The 18,751-nt window shown below is 37.6% G+C and overlaps 2 protein-coding genes and 1 non-coding gene across 3 annotated transcripts; 1 reads left to right on the forward strand and 2 right to left on the reverse strand.

Annotated features, from left to right (window-relative positions):
* On the reverse strand, positions 1-5,019 carry LOC137719550 (serine hydroxymethyltransferase, mitochondrial-like). Its single transcript, XM_068458586.1, has 16 exons — positions 4,678-5,019; positions 4,466-4,510; positions 4,300-4,386; positions 3,908-4,029; positions 3,735-3,811; positions 3,389-3,513; positions 3,013-3,105; positions 2,524-2,616; positions 2,209-2,406; positions 1,971-2,075; positions 1,795-1,860; positions 1,537-1,614; positions 1,303-1,414; positions 1,109-1,219; positions 800-967; positions 1-330 (listed from the first exon to the last, which is right to left on the reverse strand). Exons 1-15 carry the CDS (start codon positions 4,765-4,767, stop codon positions 822-824), a joined length of 1,548 nt encoding a protein of 515 aa, XP_068314687.1. The 5' UTR covers positions 4,768-5,019; the 3' UTR covers positions 1-330; positions 800-821.
* Positions 5,020-12,685: 7,666 nt separating this feature from the next.
* On the reverse strand, positions 12,686-12,759 carry TRNAN-GUU (transfer RNA asparagine (anticodon GUU)). The gene has a single exon. It is a non-coding gene; the product is annotated as a tRNA-Asn (tRNA).
* Positions 12,760-17,474: 4,715 nt separating this feature from the next.
* LOC137719847 (uncharacterized) lies at positions 17,475-18,751 on the forward strand. Its single transcript, XM_068458850.1, has 3 exons — positions 17,475-17,664; positions 17,879-18,085; positions 18,423-18,751. The coding sequence occupies exons 1-3, from the start codon at positions 17,475-17,477 to the stop codon at positions 18,749-18,751; spliced, it is 726 nt and encodes a 241-aa protein (XP_068314951.1).

Here is an 18,751-nt window from a genome sequence, read left to right on the forward strand (position 1 = left end):
TTTGGAGTGAAGGAATTCCATCCATACTTGTATAAACTATGTATTAAACTCATTTGTTCATTGGACATAAGCAGCATATCATGTTGGCCATACTGATTTGTCTTACTACTTTCTTTTCTTTGTGCTTTTTTTGTTTTTTTTTTTTTTTTTTTTGTGAAATGAAGGTAGGTTTATTGCATAGCAAAGCTTCAACAGATATACTTATATACATTCATCAGGATCCGAATCAAGGTTTTGCTGAATTTAGATACACCGTAGCTCTAAGTTCGATCTTGACATACGATCCTTCTTGTTTCTCAACCAAGAAAACTCCGTTCATGATGACCGTGCCTGTTCCACAACGATAAATTAAATCATAAAGTGAAGAACACTAAAATCAGAAAATTAGGATACCAGATCAACCACATACCACAAAGCAGCTAATCAGACCATCAAAGACTACTAATTAACATGAGATTTCAGTGAATGTTAAGATAGATTACAGCATTAAGATAGTAATGTAAGCATGCTTTAGCAGCAGGTGCAAAGCGATTGTTGGCATTTTTTTTTTTTACTTTGTATCGGTTTGAAAGATTATACACTGCGCTGAAGTCCAAATGCATAAAAATGCATTGATTGTTGGTGATGGAGAGATATCTTTTGGCTCCCTATTGTGTTTTTCACATAAACAAACTAAATCACAAGACGTGCCTTTAGAGTTGCTTTGATTGAAGTACAAATTTGTGTCTCGTTGTTCATAAAACGCAAAAGCGTCATATGAACATACATGGCTTGAATTGTGATTGAGGTTATCTCATACCTAACACAGCATGATCTCTTCTTCAGTTCTTGTACTTCAAGGTTTCTTTCTCAAACCCAATTGTAGGAAATTGCTTAGCATACTCCTCAACATCGTGGCGGAGCTTTGCAGTCTCAGATTGGAAGTGAGGGGCAGAAAGTGCGGCCACGAAGTCCTTCAACTTCGTTCCTGGTATACAGAAATGAACGAAATGCAATTCCAGGTAAGTCGATGCAAGCACTATGATTACTCCACTTGTATATGGAAGGCAACTAGACAAACAAAAACTTGGTGAGCATGGAATTTATGATATCAAAGATTATTAGGAACCTTTGGCTTCCCCCTTGATCTTCAATGCCAAATTCACAGCAGCATCAAAAAAGTCTGCAACCTTAGCGAAATCCTCCTCAACAAATCCCCTAGAAGTAAGAGCCGGGGTTCCTGAAGTTGCAAAAGAATTACCAAGTAAGGTTACGGAAAATCCAAGGAAAAAAAGAGCAACTAAAATGATGAGAAGGCTTTACCCATCCTGATGCCACCAGGAACCATAGCAGACACATCTCCAGGAACAGTGTTTTTGTTGGCTGCAATGTGAACAGCCTCCAACACCTTTTCGACCCTGGAACCGTCAATTCCCTGAAAAATGAGATTCAAGAAATATAAGGCTATATCAGTACATAATTTGTAACAGAGAATCTATATGCTAACGCTATAAGCTTCTCGGTTAAGTATTACAGAAAAGAAAGAACGTCTATTACCTTGTTCTTCAAATTGACCAAAACTAAATGGTTCTCGGTTCCCCCAGAAACAAGTTCATATCCTTTCTGAGCCAAAGACTGCAAATTTTGCCAATTTTGCTATTAGACAAATGTACTAGAAAGAGAAAATCATCAGCGAAATTCTAATATGTGAATAAAAGGATACGTCTAAAGTTATTCGTAATTAAGTATGAATGAATGTACAGGTGTAAGATCTTATCCCAGTAACAAAGATTCATGCATCTGATAATCTGATACCTGGGCAAATCTTGAGCAATTGGTGAGAACTTGCTCCTGATAGGCTTTGTACTCTGGAGTAGTAGCCTACATTAAAAGAAGATTCGGACAAGATGAACTATAAGATTTCAACATAATATGAACTGGAGGGAAGGAGAGTGATTGTGCAGAGCATTTAACTTAATCAGCACGTATACCTGTTTCAAGGCAACTGCCAAACCAGTAATTGTGTGGTTGTGTGGGCCACCTTGAAGTCCAGGAAAGACAGCTTGATTGATTTTGTCTTCGTAGTCGTACAACACCTTGGGGAAAGTATAGACATAGGGCCAGTTTGAAGAATGAATACATCAAATAAACGAAAAATGATTACGAGTAAAATGCAGCTTACAAGGTAAATATACTTAAGTTTTTGAACTGTGATCTTTGGAAACTCACCTCTTGCCCTTGTTTGTTAGTCTCTTTTACCCCCTTTCTAAAAAAAATCATGGCTCCACGAGGGCCACGCAGTGACTTGTGCGTTGTGGTGGTCACTACATCTGCATAGTCGAAAGGTGATGGAATAACACCAGCTGCAACCAACCCACTGATATGTGCCATGTCTGCCAACAATATTGCTTTCTGTTTGTTGCATACCTGTCAAGTACTTGAAATGTAAATCTTGGACTTCTCCACCATCAAATTATAATTTTAGTACGAGGGCTTTTATTTTGAGATTTTCTACTATTATTATACAAATCCAAACAAGTTTACCTTACGAATGCGGTCATAATCATACAGACGTGCATAAGCACTAGCACCAGCAACTATTAATTTTGGCCGGTATAGCGTGGCACTTTTCTCCAACTGAACATCATAGTTATTCATGTCAAATGAATCTTATACATGCACAGGTAGAAAAAATTAAAAACACAGTTTATATAATATGACAAGCAAGACTAAATAGAATGAGATAGAATCCGTCTAGTAAACTTCAGTTAAAATGTTGCGGTTTAATTCATCCATCACAGCCCTGATTTAAAAGATGACTTTTCACTATTCCTACAGGTGAACTAGTGGGTTTGATTTGCGATGGTTATTTGGCCTTAAATGTTCTTCACGAATTCCTCTGTTGTGTCAAGGTCTGAAGAGGGAACATCCATAAATCATGGCATTTTTAACAATTTCCTGCACCTATGCACTGCAACAATGAAAAAGAGTTGTACCGCAAGAATCACTAGAACAATAAAATTTCTAAGCTACCTGGGCGTAGTCAATATAGCCAGTGCTCTCATTCAGTCTGTATGGCATGGTTTCGAAAAATATTGACACAGCAGATATCTTTTTAGTGTCAGTCTGCACGGTACCAAAACAAGAAGTAATGTAATCGCTATCAAACATTGAAACAACACAAATTAAAATTTATAAACATTGTGAGTTTCAAATTTCTTCAAAGTTAATAGATGTTATAAGTTTTGAGGCCAATGTTACAACAAGGTATGGAATTGTTTGTGCCCACACTTCAGAGGAAATATTGAGCACACCCTTTGGCTTAAAATCAAGACAGATGAACAATGATCATAAATTGATATTAGACATTTCATCACACCAGTCACCGCTTAATGGAAGTTGTAAGCACCTGATAACCGTGAGAAAGATGACCACCATGAGGAAGATCAAGTGCCATGATTCTGTCATGAGGTTTTAACAACGCAGTGTAAACCTGGAAATTAGCTGGAGATCCTGATAAAGGCTGCACGTTCACTGCAATGTAAAGAAATGACATCATGTAAAAGAAAGCTTTGTTTAAAACACAACTATTCAAGGTTTTGATTGACTTAAATTCATATTGTAGCTGTTTGACAACTGAATACATGGTTCCAGTGAGTGTTGAGAACTTGAGATGCATAGTTCACATGTATGCTTACTCTAGACATTGTAACAAATAGCAGGAGGCTGCTCGTGAGACATGACATATGAATTACCTCCCCATTTTGCTGGATCCAACCGAAAAGCTTCCAAAGCACGCTTCTGACATAAGGATTCTGCCATGTCAATGAACCTGAGAATATGAACAGTTGACTATGTAAACACTCTGCTTTCAGTCACATAGTTTTGTATCTTGAGCAAAGGCAACAATCGGGAAGCTTTCACATACTCATTTCCTCCATAGTATCTAGCACCAGGATATCCTTCGCTGTATTTGTTGGTCATGACTGACCCAACTGCTTGCATGACAGAGACCGATGTGAAGTTCTCTGAGGGTATCAGCTCTAAACCCTTCAGAAATACAACAAAGAATTTCATAAAGAAATGAAGTTAAAGCACAGGCCAATACTTGATATGTATACTAAAGAACCAGTTACCATCATTAAACTTCTCACCAAGTAATCACGGAAAAATGAAACAGAAAATGTTTTAGCTGGGTTTAGTTCTCGACATACTAATAAAAGAAAGCATTTTTGACAATAATACACATTACTCAATGAAAAATAAGCCTAAACACTATTCATAATAAAGTCTTGAGTTGATTATAGAACAAGATTATACCTTCCATTGCCTGGTTTTCTCGTGCTCAATGATATCCGCGATTTCGGGATCCACAGCCTCCAGTGGAGCATTCAATTGCTTAGGCCACTGCAAGATTTTCACAGTTTCACTATTCAGAAGCAAAACACAGGAACAAACAAAAACACAAACCAATATAGGAGCTTACACTGACACCAGGCTTCTCATAGACAGCTTCATTAGGCAAAGATGACTGTATAATGAAAACAGACAAATGGGTAAGTGGTGAAGTTATCAGATATTCAAAAAAGTTCGAATCCTCATATCCTCATGCCTGTAGTTTAGATTAGATTTATTAGAATATTGCTCGAATAAAAAAGTAGAAAAGAACCCAACAAAAGAAAGGGATAGTAGAAAAACCATGTAATAGTGAGAGGTGGCATTGAAGAGGGGACGAATGGACTTATCCCCAGAAGCCGAAAGCCTGCGAAGCGCCAATGCCATCGCCATGGTTGGTTAGTTTTCCTCACCCTTTGGCTTCTGCGTTCAGTTGGGTGGTGAGGTTTTGTCTAAAAGCTTAACAGTTGAGGTTTCAGTGTCAACTGTAAAAAACAAAAACTGGATTTTTGTATACTTGTAACACAGTTATGTGGGAAAAATAGTTAGGAGACAACCATCCATGAGAGGCCTATCCGAACTTATCATTTCTCAGCCACAAAGGGGCTCTCAGCAGGATATAGCCTGATCGGGTTTTTTGTGTGTTTTGTGAGATATATTTGGCCACCCAAGCTTTTTGAATGAATCTTGCAGGAGAGAGGACTTCACCAAGTCAAGTGTCATTTTCCTAGAGCTGTTGGAGGTAAATCTACCAATATACCAAAGTTTCATTTTATATTTTTTATTGTAGAGCTAATTACAATGACCTATTACCAAAAATTTACAATGAACTATTTGTCAATTTGCCCTAAACTTGTATAAAATTGGCAATTTATCCGAACTTTAATTTTCGCCGATTACTTTCCTGAATTTTTGTAAATAGTCAATTTCTCACATCGTTAAATTTTGAAAATTTTGAAATCTAACCTCAATTACAAAATACATCCCAATGTTTAGGTACTTTTAGCAAAGGACCCACTTTTAGCAATGATTATTTGAAAACTGCAAGGATTAAAAAACAGTGATCTTTCAGGTATCGTTTGGTATGTAGACGGGACGGGACGGAATAGAATGGGATGGGACGGGACAGGACGGGACAGGACGGAATGGAGCGGAGCGGGAGCAAAGATGCCCTAGGATGGAAACAAGGAGGAAGAAGAAGGAGACGGAGAGGTTATAATTTTGTGTTCCACAAATGTGGAACGAGTCGTTCCAGGAGGGTGAGGCAAAATGAAAATTCACCCAAAACTCGTCCCGTGGAACAGCTCGTTCCACCCGTTTTAGGCGCACCAAACGTGGGACGGAACGCCTTGTCCCACTCTGTTCCGTTTCGTTCCATGTACCAAACGGTACCTCAGGTAACACAGGTTGTGTGTTTTGTCCCTCTGTTTCGTCTTTATTTATTTATTTATTTTTGAAATAATATTGCATAGTACATTGTAGAGTCTATTCTTATATATAATTTGCCTAAGTTGGGATCGGAATTTCTTTATGGCTACATGGAGGTAGTGATAAATGAATAACCTCCATTAGTCATAAAAAATACAGGCTCCAATTGTGCCAATTATATATAGAAATAAATTATACATAACATATTATAATTTTTTTAAGTAAGCCAAGAAGACCACATATTTATACCATATTAGTGTACCATTATATGTGACAAGTGATGCATCCAATTAGATAAAGTATTAATTGACGTGATTTGTATGCATCACTTACCACATCAAATGATACACCAATGTGGTTTCTTGAGCACTTTCCAATTTAATTAGTTCTCGTCATAAAAACTTGTCTTCACATATTGGTAATTGTGAATAAGCCTACAAATAAAAATTTAAGATGCAATAAAATATTCTTTTGAAAGCAAGAGATTTGATGTTTTTTTTTTTTTTTAATTCACCTCTTAAAAATGGACATAACGTGTGCATAGGTTGTGCATGATCCATATTTATAACATACACACACCATATTGGCATGATAATGACACTACAACATCCATATATAATCAATAGGATAGAGATACGTTATTAATACATTATCAATACCGGTCATGCACAACCAACGTGTGCTGGGGCGGATCCATATAAGGACCCAGGTGGTCCCACAGCCTTCGGAAGCCCGGAGAAACACCTATGATCGACCTTCGAAGACCGTCCAAAATTTGGGGTAGGTGAGGTGGAGAGGCTTGTTACCTTCATGGATATGTAGACAACAACTGCTTATAATGAAGAAGAAGAAGAAGAGGTTTTTAATTGGGTGAAATACACAAAACTACCTCAACTATGGGTCGAACCACAATCTCATACCTCATCTTACAAATTTGTTGTAATGTCAAACCTTCGTCAGCTTTTCTGTCAATTTCTTTATTAAATGCTGACGTAACTTGAGTTAGGGTCCACCTCCCTAGCCCAACTGAATTAAAAAAAAATTAATTAAATATTTAAAAATTAAAAATAAAATCATTTAAATATTTTTATAAAAAAATTATAGGACCCACCCCTTACAAACCCATCACCATAACCCCTCTTCCCCAGTTCACCCGACAACATCAACCTCACCCATCTCCTGGCACCCCAACCTCACCACATGCCTATACCATACCGACCTCGCCATCTTCTCCCTTACCCGGTCCCTGCTCCCTCCCCAGCCACTCCCTCCACCTCAACCTCCTTCGCTACTCCGACTCCCCATCCCTCCGTTGCTCTACTCATTTTCCTTCCACCTCCACATCAAGCCCTTTCTCTTCTGGAAGAAGCACATGTCCAAGAAACTTTCCCCCGACATTTTCCTCTTTTGGGACCTCTCCAAGACCCGGGCCCAAAAATCCGATACTCCCTAAATACCAATCTTAAAAAAGAGCACGTCATCAAAAAGAAAATCTACACCATTAAGGCTTGGTTTGGCAAAAAATTGCAGAAGAGAGTAACGGAGAGGGGAGTCTTGGTAGTGGACCTTGCAGACTTTCTTAATTTCAGATTCCTTGGATCGGGAGAAGTGTTGGAGATGTTGTAACAGCTTCTCGGGCTTCCCGGAAGTTAAGGTGGCCTTACAGACAAATGGGCTTATATCATCACCGTTGTAGATGGCAAAGGAGAGAAGCAGCTGGTTGAGTCGCCGTTTTCCATAGCAAATGAAGCTACTTTCCGCTGAGACTTCATGGGTTGCATCATGGCGAAGTGAGAGAATAGAGCGCGAAGAGATTTAGGAAAAATGGAAGAGAGAGAAAAAGATAGGGGGTTGTTACATGGACATTTGGGGGGTTTTAGTTGTTTGACAAAAATACCATCGGGAATAAGGGGAATATATGTATGAAAGAGGTCAAGGTCGGTGTTGGTGCTTGATAGATTGGTGTGGGTGGTTTGGTAAGGAGGGGGAGGAGATCAATGAAGGGAGGGGGAGTCGAAGGAGTGGCAGATGAGATTGAGGTGGAGGAAGTGGCTGAGGAAGAAGCGGGGCCAGGTAAGGGGAAAGAGGGTGAGGTCGGTGTGGTAAAGGTAGGTGGTAAGGTTGGGGTGTTCGGAGATAGGCGAAGTCGATGTAGTTGGGTGTACTGGGGAAGAAGGGTGAAGGTGATGAGTTTGTAGGGGTGGGTCCCACATTTTTTTATGAAAATATTTAAATGATTTTATTTTTAATTTTTTATTCAGTTGGGTTAGGAAATGAGCCCCGCCTCAAGTCATGTCAGCATTTTACAGAGAAATTGACAGAAAAACTGAATGAGGTTTGACATTGCAACAAATTTGTAAGATGAGGTATGACATTGTAACTTTTAAAGCATGATGCATCAGATTGTAGTTCAACTCATAATTGAGGTAGTTTTGTGTAATTTACCGTTTTTATTTTTTTTAAAGAATTGGTCAAAACTATGGTGTTTTGTACTGAGTCATTATAAAAAATTTAAAAATAAAAATATCTTTCTTTCCTTTACTGAGCCCGAAAACCTATCTTTTTTAGTATCCCCAAATTATATTTAAGTATCAGTCCCTCTAGTCCTAATTGATTATATATGTTACATCTAAGTTGATGTGTATGCTTGTGAACCATTTTTTTCTTTGTAAAGTCAGCAATTGCATTATGATGTTGGGGAGAAATTGTTGATTTTGTTACAATTGAGATTAATGTTGATTTATTCATTAAACCAAATTCAATAGAAAATAATGATGTGAAATCAAATTAGTCTAATATATATATATATATATATATATATATATATATATATATATATAGGTTAATCTCAGACCATGAAGGTTTTTTTATTTTCAAGATTTCATACATTAAGTTTCTTTCGGATTGGTATCTAAAGTCATAATTCTTGGACATTTTCATTCATCCATTAAGTTTCCATCAGAACCTTCATGCTTTGGCATCCAGATGTACAATAACTGGACGCCCATGAACTGCAGGAACAACACCTTAACTGAAAACGAAAATAATGGCAGAGGTCGACGAGGCAGAGGGCTTCAGAGACTTTCATGTTCATCACCGTCGTCAATCCCAATCCCAAGATCAACGAACAAGATTCGACCGTCTCAGATGACAATTGGGGCAACTTCATCTCCGATAGCTCGAGCTAAATCAATGCCAAAGTCATGCTCTCCAATCGAAATGGGTTAGAGTCGAATTTCAGTTCTGGCGGTCTTAATTCGACCAAAAACAGGTTGAATTTCATTGCAAATGGGATGGATTTGAAGTTTGACGCCTCCGAATCCAAAAGGAAATGTGAAATTTGGTGGTTTGAATTGTTTGGATTTGAAATTTGATGGTGTGGGTTCGAATTTGAATACAAGTGTGTCAAATTCGGGTTCTGGTTATCCTAATTCGGTAAAAAAAAGGTTGAATTTCAGGATAGTAATGCCATCTCCAACCGAGGGCTGGCCAGAAGGCTCATTTTAGCCCTCTGGCCCTCCAAGATTCTCCAAGATATTTATATTTTAATGAACAGTATAGGGCCATATTTGCCTCCGTCTCCAACCAAGGGCCAGAGGGCTTGTTTTAGGCCTGTCACAAAAAACCGTCTCCAACTGAGGGCCAAAGGACCATAGGGCCATAAGGCCAAACATAATTTATTATTTAAAAATTACAACTTAAATTCCAATCCAACGGCTAAGTGACGTCAGCTAGCCGTTGGATTTGAATTTTTCTTTTGCTATAAATTGGGTGCATATTGGGTTATAATTCACACAACTTTGAATTCAATCTATTTCAATTCAATCTCTTTCAATTCAATCTTTTTCAATTCAAGTTTGCAATGAATTCCAACTTTGGATCCTTTTCGGATTCCAACTGGGGTCTTCGTCCAATTCCAAATTGAAAACAAAATGGGCGCAAATGAGACGAGAAGATGAGGAGTCTGATGAAGAAGTACAAGTAAGGCGTAACAAACAAAACAGAGCAGCAGCCATGGCTGCGGCCATGGTGTGTCAGCCAACTGAGGAACAACCTCAATGGGGTGGCTCTATTGCTGGTCGCTCTTACAAACCACGAAACATAGCAATGTCGCATGCCAATCTGATGAACAACTACTTCAACTCTAATTCGGTGTACACAGAAGAGGATTTCAGACGTCACTTCCAGATGAGGCATCATGTCTTCGAGCGTTTACTTCGTGATGTCTAGCAGGTCAATCCATACTTTCGACAGAAGCGGGACAGAGCAGGCTGCCCTAGTTTCTTACCTCATCAAAAGGTTACTGTTGCACTTCGAATGATGGCCTATGGCTCCCCAGCTGATTCGATGGATGAAACCCATGGTATGTTTGAGTCTACATGCCTTGATACTCTTGAACAATTCTGTGACACAATTGTTCATGTTTATAAAGACGAGTACCTCCGCAAGCCAAATCAAGAAGATTTGAATCAGCTTCTTCGCAAAGCTGAAGACCGTGGGTTTTCGGGGCATGATATGGTCATTAGATTGCATGCATTGGGATTGGAAGAATTGTCCCAAATGATGGCAAGGAGGCTTTAGCAGAAGGTCGAGAAAGCCAACAGTTGTGTTAGAGGCGGTTGCCTCATATGACACATGGATCTGGCATGCTTTCCTTGAAGTCCCTGGATCCCAAAATGACATTACAGTTCTTGGGTGTTCACCCCTCTTCAATAACTTGACGGAAGGTAAAGCACCTCAACTTGACTACTACATCAACAATCGTCAATACAATATGAGGTATTACTTGGCAGATAACATCTACCCAAAGTGGGCGACACTTGTCCAAGCAATTCCATACCCTAGGAATGACGCAGAAAAGTTGTTTTCCTTACACCAAGAGGCATACCGGAAAGATGTTGAGAGAGTTTTCAGTATTCTACAATCACGGTGGAAGATCATTAATGAACCGACAAGAGGGTGGAGTCGAGAAAATTTGGACTCCATCATGATGTCTTGCATCATATTACACAATATGATAGTGGGGGATGAGTGAGATGGGTATATTGATGGAGAGTTCGATGACAATCAAGAAGATCCAAATAGGTCAAGAAGGGCTCGTGCAAAAATATATGATGGCCCTTTGCCTTTCAATCCAAGAACTGGTAGTATCTCTATAAATGAGTACATGAGGCGCTATAGAATAATACGTTCTCGTGCCACAAACAAGTACCTACAACAGGATCTTGTTGCACATCTTTGGGCCAAAAGAATCAAGAAGTAGGCATTTAAGTCTTATGTTGTTAAATGTTTTTTAAAATGTTTTTTAAGTTTCTTGTTGTTAAATGTTTTTTTTTATGTTGTATAATTTGTATGTTGGTTAATGTTATTTAATGTTGTTTCATGTTACTTAATTTAATTTAATGTTGTATAATGGCTTAGGAAGTTATAGAAAAAAAAAATATGAAACAAATTTTATGAAATAAAAGTTACAGGATAAAAATAGAATTTAAAATAAAATAAAATAAATTTTGTGAAATAGAAGTTATAGGAAAAAATGGAATTTAAAAAAAATATTTATACGAAAAAAATAGAATTTAAAAAAAAATGAAAAATAGAAGTTATAGGAAAAATTTTGTAAATAAAAAATAATAATAAAATTGTAAAAAAAAAAAAAAAAAAAAAAAATTCAAATGCAACGTCTAGCTGACGACAGGAATATATTTATATTAAATAATATAAACGTATTCCTGTCGGTTATAACCAACAGGAAAGTTGATTTTTCTGGCCAGCCCGGGGCTGGATGGCTGCATGGAGCCAGCCCTCCAGCCTTCTCCGATTCCACAGCCCTCTGGCCTAGCGCTCGGTTGGAAACGGTTTTCAAGTTATTTTCGACCATCTAGACCCTTCGGTTAGAGATGGTATAAAGTGAGTGACCCTTTTGTTTTGTTTTTTTTCTTTTACATTTTATATTGGGAGAATTATGATGACGCGGGCTTGGGCTTGCGGTAGACATGATGATGCGGGCTTGGGCTTGCGTTTGGTCAGGATCTTGTTGCACATCTTTGGGCCAAAAGAATCAAGAAGTAGGCATTTAAGTCTTATGTTGTTAAATGTTTTTTAAAATGTTTTTTAAGTTTCTTGTTGTTAAATGTTTTTTTTTATGTTGTATAATTTGTATGTTGGTTAATGTTATTTAATGTTGTTTCATATTGTTTAATGTTGTTTCATGTTACTTAATTTAATTTAATGTTGTATAATGGCTTAGGAAGTTATAGAAAAAAAAAATATGAAACAAATTTTATGAAATAAAAGTTACAGGATAAAAATAGAATTTAAAATAAAATAAAATAAATTTTGTGAAATAGAAGTTATAGGAAAAAATGGAATTTAAAAAAAATATTTATACGAAAAAAATAGAATTTAAAAAAAAATGAAAAATAGAAGTTATAGGAAAAATTTTGTAAATAAAAAATAATAATAAAATTGTAAAAAAAAAAAAAAAAAAAATTCAAATGCAACGTCTAGCTGACGACAGGAATATATTTATATTAAATAATATAAACGTATTCCTGTCGGTTATAACCAACAGGAAAGTTGATTTTTCTGGCCAGCCCGGGGCTGGATGGCTGCATGGAGCCAGCCCTCCAGCCTTCTCCGATTCCACAGCCCTCTGGCCTAGCGCTCGGTTGGAAACGGTTTTCAAGTTATTTTCGACCATCTAGACCCTTCGGTTAGAGATGGTATAAAGTGAGTGACCCTTTTGTTTTGTTTTTTTTCTTTTACATTTTATATTGGGAGAATTATGATGACGCGGGCTTGGGCTTGCGGTAGACATGATGATGCGGGCTTGGGCTTGCGTTTGGCCCTTTGACCAAAATAAGAGAACAAATGGTAAAAAAAACGCTAGAAGGAGGGTTCGAACCTCCGACCTTGTGGTTAACAGCCACACGCTCTAACCAGCTGAGCTATTCCAGCTTGCCATTATGGTGTCCCATTTTATTATTATGTACAAAAAAATAGCTAAGTACATTAAAACCAAACCTCAAGTTTTAAGAATAAAAAGAGAATCCAAAGGAGGGGTGTTGAGCAAAAATTGTACACAATATGTAAACCAATAATTCACTCGACACAATTTCACCCTCGTTCATTTTTCGAAGAGGGTTTTATTAAATTGAGTTCAACCCATTCTAGGCTACACGCCTATTAATTACAACCATTCTTTTGAGAAAGGAATAATACCCTTTGATTCTAATTTGAATAAATTGTAATTTGGGGATTTAGGTGTTTATTTAATTTTATGACTATACCTAGGTCGTGCCCTAGATTGCCTACGTACCCTCGTTGAGGGATCAAGTTACTCGTAGCTCATGATATTTGGTATTTGTTTGGAGTTGATGCCTTATGCAGTTTTAGCTCATGCAAGTAAGGAGCATTTGATGCCTTATACAGTTTTAGCTCGTGTAGGCGAGGACTTTGAGCCATTGGAGCACGATGTGACTTTGTGCCATTTGAATTATGTTGCGGCTTCGTGCCGTTTGATATTTGATACGGCCTCATGCCATTTGAAATTTTTCTTCGGCTTCGTGCCTTTTGGGATTTGATATGGCTTCGTGCCATTCGAGGTGTATTTGTGCCATTTGTAATTTGAATTGGCTTTATGTCATTTGAGGTTTGATGTGGCTTCGTGCCTTTGGAGTGGCTCAATTTTTATTCACGGAGTCCAAAAATATAGAGCTCACGTGAATACAAAATTGTTGTTTTACTTCAATCTCATATGGAGCAACATTCCCTTAAAAATTAGGAACTTTGTTGCATGAGCAACATCCATTAATTGGTAATCTAGGAACTTGTGCTTGAAGGCTTCTCTTTTACTCTTTGTAGAATTTGTAATTATTTGATCAAAGTAGCAGGAGTGAATTTAGTTTATATAAACTAAGGATTCATTTTGGTTTCACAGTTGCCTCTAAAACTTGATATCAGACTATCTACGTATCCTTAACAGAATCAAATCGGCGTAGTTCGTAGATATGCTTGTTTTGGATTAGCCTACTTGTGTTCAGACTTGGCAAAATGAGTAGCCAATTGGATTTATTTCATTTGATAATATCTAACAGCCTTTGTGAAATAGGACTTTGTTTTTTCCTTAAGTAGAAACCCGTGTGAGATGCACAGTTCAAAGTGAAATAGGATTTAGTTCCACGTGAGATGCACAGTTCGAAAAAAAAAAAAAACAAAGGAACAATCAGAAATCTTCCCTGCTCCAGTATTCATTCCACCAAAACAGGGATGTCGATATACTCGAGCTCCCCGTCGATTTCGCAATGTTTTTTTTTTTTTTTTGAAATTCCTTTTGGGTTTATTAGCCGTTGAATTCCAAACAAAGATGGGTAAGATTGGTGGAGTTCAAACTCTTTTGAATTGCTCCAATTTATCCTCTGTTCCTCCTAAATCGCAGAGGGTTTTTTTTCTTTTTCTTTTATGCAGGTCACGAGAGCCTTCGTTTTTTTGCTGCCTTGTTCTTTTGCTCGTGTGCTTCCTTTGTGGATCTAAAACTCAAAATGAAGAGGAGGGGAGAGATCAAGTAGGTTACTCATTTTTGCTTTCTATGTTCTAGGTTTGATCTGGGAGATGACAAACCCCACTTGTTGTTGGTAACTTTTGTAGCCTAAATTCATTTAGCTTTCGTTTATCACGAGTAGCTTTTCGGTATCACTTTGACTTGGTTTTTGACATGGTTGTTGGACCAACTATTTTGCAGCATCGAGGTCGTTGAAAACAAGCATTGATTCATGGCTCCAAAGGTGAGAATTGCACTCTAAAGTTTGCAGGACGCCCTTATTTCTTTTTGCTTCTATTTGTGTGCTGCCTTCTATGTTTAATCAGAATAGGTACTATACTTTTCCATTTGAATGTCACGTGAGTGGTTTTATAATAGCCTGTGCTCATGGTAGTTTTGTCATGCTTGCCTTTCTCATCAACATTAGTCATCCATAGCATTTTGGCCTCAGTATCCTATTAGAGTAAATATAGAAATATAGAGAATAATCTGAATGATGACTTTGAGGTACGACTTGAATCGTTTTCTTAAAGTGTTATTTGCCGCCACTCGAATGAGTTTGCTAAAGGGTTCTTGGCAAGTCACTTCTAGGATACAACAAAGTATAGAATATTCGATTAGCAAAACCTAATTGTATTCCCTTATAAATAACTAGAAAGAAATTGTATGAATGTGATGGAGAGAAAAGAGAGCAAGGAATGTAGAAACAAATTTCTGAAAATTGTGTGTGAAATATTATACCACAATAGGTATTTATAGGCATTAAAGCACCCGTTCATCGAGTCTTTTCATTTTAGTTGAAGATATACAACCCTTCTTAATAGTGTTGACCCAAAAGACATGTCTTCTATTTAGAATTTTCAGAAAATAAATTTTGATTATTTATATCTTTTAATTCTACTCATACAATTTGAGTAAGCATCATGTCTTTTAACTAAAAGTTGTAACCATTCAACTAATTACATTTACTGCACTTGCAGCACCAAGTCATTATATATATATATATATATGTATGTGTGTATATATAAAATATAATTTATATATATAATAATAATTTATATATTTATTATTGAAATCTCTAACATATCCATGAGTAAATGTAGTTTGATATTGAAGTGTTTTACATGGTATGTTTCCTCAAACATAGTTGCACCATTTTTCGAACACAGTAGCTACTTGTCCCATGCTTTAGCTTTTCTTTTTGGTAAAGTCCCGTACTTTGACTTTAGTCTATTTTTGAAATACTTGTGCAAACACCGTTCCATTATATTTTGCTGGAGCTTTACAAATAGAAAGGGAGACATCATCACTTTTAATTTCTCCTTTTTCTTGGACTCTTATCCCAAGTGAGTTTTCATAGGATTTTATGCAAAGGCCTTCTCCTCGTCTTGTACTCGTTAGTAGCAAAGAAAACTTCAAAGAATCACAAACAGAACAATTTCTTTCCTTTTGAGTTGCATTTTGTTATATGTTGATCCCTTCTTGTTTTTCTTCACAGAGACCAAGCATGTGTCGGTCAAGGGGAACAAAAGTTGCATTTGGCTTCTTTTCCCTTTTATTTGTCCACAAATGCATCTATTTTCTCATTGGACCGCAAAGAATGACTTTACATATAAGACTTAACTTTCTATATCTGCTTCCTTGGCTTGCCGTGACACCGATTGCTCCTTTCCTTCTTGGCATGGACGGCAAGTATGCGTTACTTAGACTTGATTGGAACTTCACGGGATAGTCTAGGCCACCCCAAAGAAATTCATGAGAATGACGGCAGTGGCGAGGAGTGGAACTCTTGTGTACTTTTGTTCTCTTCAGATTTAGGCAGAAAGAAAACATGTGGCTACTTTTTTTTTTTTTTTTTTTCGGACTGCTTTGTGTTGTTGTTGTTGCAGGTATAGAAGAGTAGTCGGGCTACCATTTAAGAAACCCTCCGTGCACAGAAACCTTTTATGGTGGCTTATTGGCAATTCTCTTGTATAAACTGAAGATTACAGGTTCTAGGTAGTTGATTATGCCCCATTTTTTTCACTTTTGTCTGCAACATAACATTATACAAGAGAGATAAATAAATTAACAAAACTTGTTTCATACCTGGTGATGAATGTTCTTCTTTGGATCTTGATTCAAAAGCACGAATGGTTGAACTCCTTGTTCATTTTTCTAGAAGCACTTTTCTTTTCTTTTTTCTTTTTATTTTATTTATGGATGTTGATCTGTATGTAAAGCCCATCCTCATTTTTTTTTGGGCTGGATTACATCTTTTGTTTTGTCTTGTAGTTTGACCCAATTTGTATAGACTCTATTTTTTATATATATTATATATTTTTGTTGTTCAACAGTTCCACCAGAGGTGGAATAGCCCAACACCCAATCAAAAAACCAGTATGGCACCTTGTCAATTCACTCCAACCTAGGAACTTACCTGGCACCCAGCCCAAGTTGGTCTCTGGGCCAGCCCAAAATTGACTGACCAAGGAGCCGGGCTATTTGCTTGGTGTGTGCAGCTCATTCGCGAGTGGGTGCGAGTAAAGGACAAGGGTGCAGGCAGCGAGGCCCGCTGTCAGCCCACTTGTGCTTCACCCGAAAGGAGGCGACGTGGCCCTCTCAATGCCGTTGGATTTCCAACGGCTAGTTTTTGTAGACCGTTGGATTTCCAACGGTAAAATAAATTTAAATTTAACTTTTAAAATGGACCGTCCAATCATAGATCAACGGTCCATATTTCTTTTCAACAAAACTAAAAATAAAATAAATAAAAAAAGGCCCAACGGTCAGAATTATGATCGTTGGCCACGTGGCAGCGCCTTGGCTCTTGGATTTGAATATTTTTCAAATCCAACGGTCCAGATTAATTAACTATATTAAATTTTATTAAAAATTATGAAAAAATACAGAAAAATTATGAAAAAATACAGAAAAAGTTTTAAAAAGTTTTTTTTTTTCTATAAATACCTAACCATCATCTTCCACCTTACACCACATTTCAATATTTTCTACACTTTCTACCAAAGCTTTCATATACTTTTTGTGTGAAAAAAAAAATACCAAAAAGCTCATTCTTTATTTTTTTTGTCCATATAAACCATACATCCCTACATCCATCTTTATCGTTTTCAAATCTTGAGTTTTTTTTACAATGTCTTCTTCAAGGAGAGTGCATAAACAATTTGTGGAGCAACAGAAAAGATTGTTGGCACAACAAAAAGAATTGATCAATCTCGAGGAAGGTGGAGGTGGAGATGAGGCTTTCGCAATGGAGAAGGACTCGGATGATGACCATAGAAGGCAAATGGCCTCACATTCCCACCGTGTCATGGAAGCTGTGGGTTAGATAGCCAAACCCAGACATGCCGCAAATTTCGATAGAAAAAGGGAAAGACAAGGTAAAGATCTCTTGGAAGATTATTTTATTCCCAATAGCGTATTCCCTGATCATGTTTTTAGACGTAATGTAACGAAGTTTGTTCAACAAAATCATGAGTGTTATTTGCAACCATGATCCATATTTTGTGCAAAAAGAGGATGCTTTTTGTGTTCTAGGTCTTCTTCCAGAGCAAAAAACTACAGTTACATTGCGAATGCTTGCATATGGAGCATTTGCAGATCAAGTGGATGAGATCGCGAGGATGGGAAAAACAACTGTTCTGGAGTCCCTGATGCAGTTTTGCTCTGTAATTGAAGCCCTGTACACCAATGAGTACCTCCGGACACCCACGCCAAGGGACATGCGAAGGCTTCTGAGGAAGGGTGAGTGCGAGGCTTCCCTGGCATGATTGGAAGCATCGATTGCATGCACTGGACTTGAAAAAATTGTCCAAGTGTGTGGCAAGGAGCTTATGGCGACAGAAAAAGAGTATCATTTTGGAAGCGATGGCTTCATTTGATACATGGATTTGGCATGCTTTTTTGGGTGTTCCAGGAGCTTAGAATGACTTAAATGTCCTTGCTCAATCTCAAGTGTTTGACGATCTGCTGCAAGGAAAATCGTCAAGATGCACATATTGGGTTAATGGCACTAAATATGACGGAGAATACTACCTTGCATACGGCATTTACCCAAGATGGTCTATGTTTGTCAAAACAGTGCCACATCCACAGACTGAAAAAGAAAAATACTTCGCAAAATGTCAAGAGGGGTGTAGGAAGGATGTGGAGCGTTGTTTTGGTATCCTGCAAGCTCGTTGGGCGATTGTTAGGTCTGCTGCTAGAATGTTTGATGTCGAGGCTCTTCGATCCATCATGATGACGTGTATTATTTTCCACAACATGATTATGGAAGATGAGTCTGATTATGATGTCGTCGATGAATATGAGCTGGATCTGATGAACAACTCAAGAACATGTATCTACTGTGCTCATGATCGGACCGAAGATCCCGTGCAACACGAGCCGTTGGAACAGGATGGACGTTAG

Source organism: Pyrus communis, chromosome 16 (assembly GCF_963583255.1).
Source record: "Pyrus communis chromosome 16, drPyrComm1.1, whole genome shotgun sequence".
NCBI lineage: Eukaryota > Viridiplantae > Streptophyta > Magnoliopsida > Rosales > Rosaceae > Pyrus > Pyrus communis.

Excerpts from the sequence above, each read along its gene's own strand:
- LOC137719550 (XM_068458586.1), bottom strand. The coding sequence starts at position 4,767 with ATGGCGATGGCATTGGCGCTTCGCAGGCTTTCGGCTTCTGGGGATAAG. Across the intron at positions 2,407-2,523 it reads ATTATGACCGCATTCGTAAG|GTATGCAACAAACAGAAAGC; the intron begins GTAAACTTGTTT and ends AGTACTTGACAG. Across the intron at positions 1,861-1,970 it reads TGGCAGTTGCCTTGAAACAG|GCTACTACTCCAGAGTACAA; the intron begins GTATACGTGCTG and ends CTTTTAATGTAG.
- LOC137719847 (XM_068458850.1), top strand. The coding sequence starts at position 17,475 with ATGTCTTCTTCAAGGAGAGTGCATAAACAATTTGTGGAGCAACAGAAA. Across the intron at positions 17,665-17,878 it reads CCGTGTCATGGAAGCTGTGG|GTCTTCTTCCAGAGCAAAAA; the intron begins GTTAGATAGCCA and ends TTTGTGTTCTAG. Across the intron at positions 18,086-18,422 it reads GCGAAGGCTTCTGAGGAAGG|TGCCACATCCACAGACTGAA; the intron begins GTGAGTGCGAGG and ends TTGTCAAAACAG.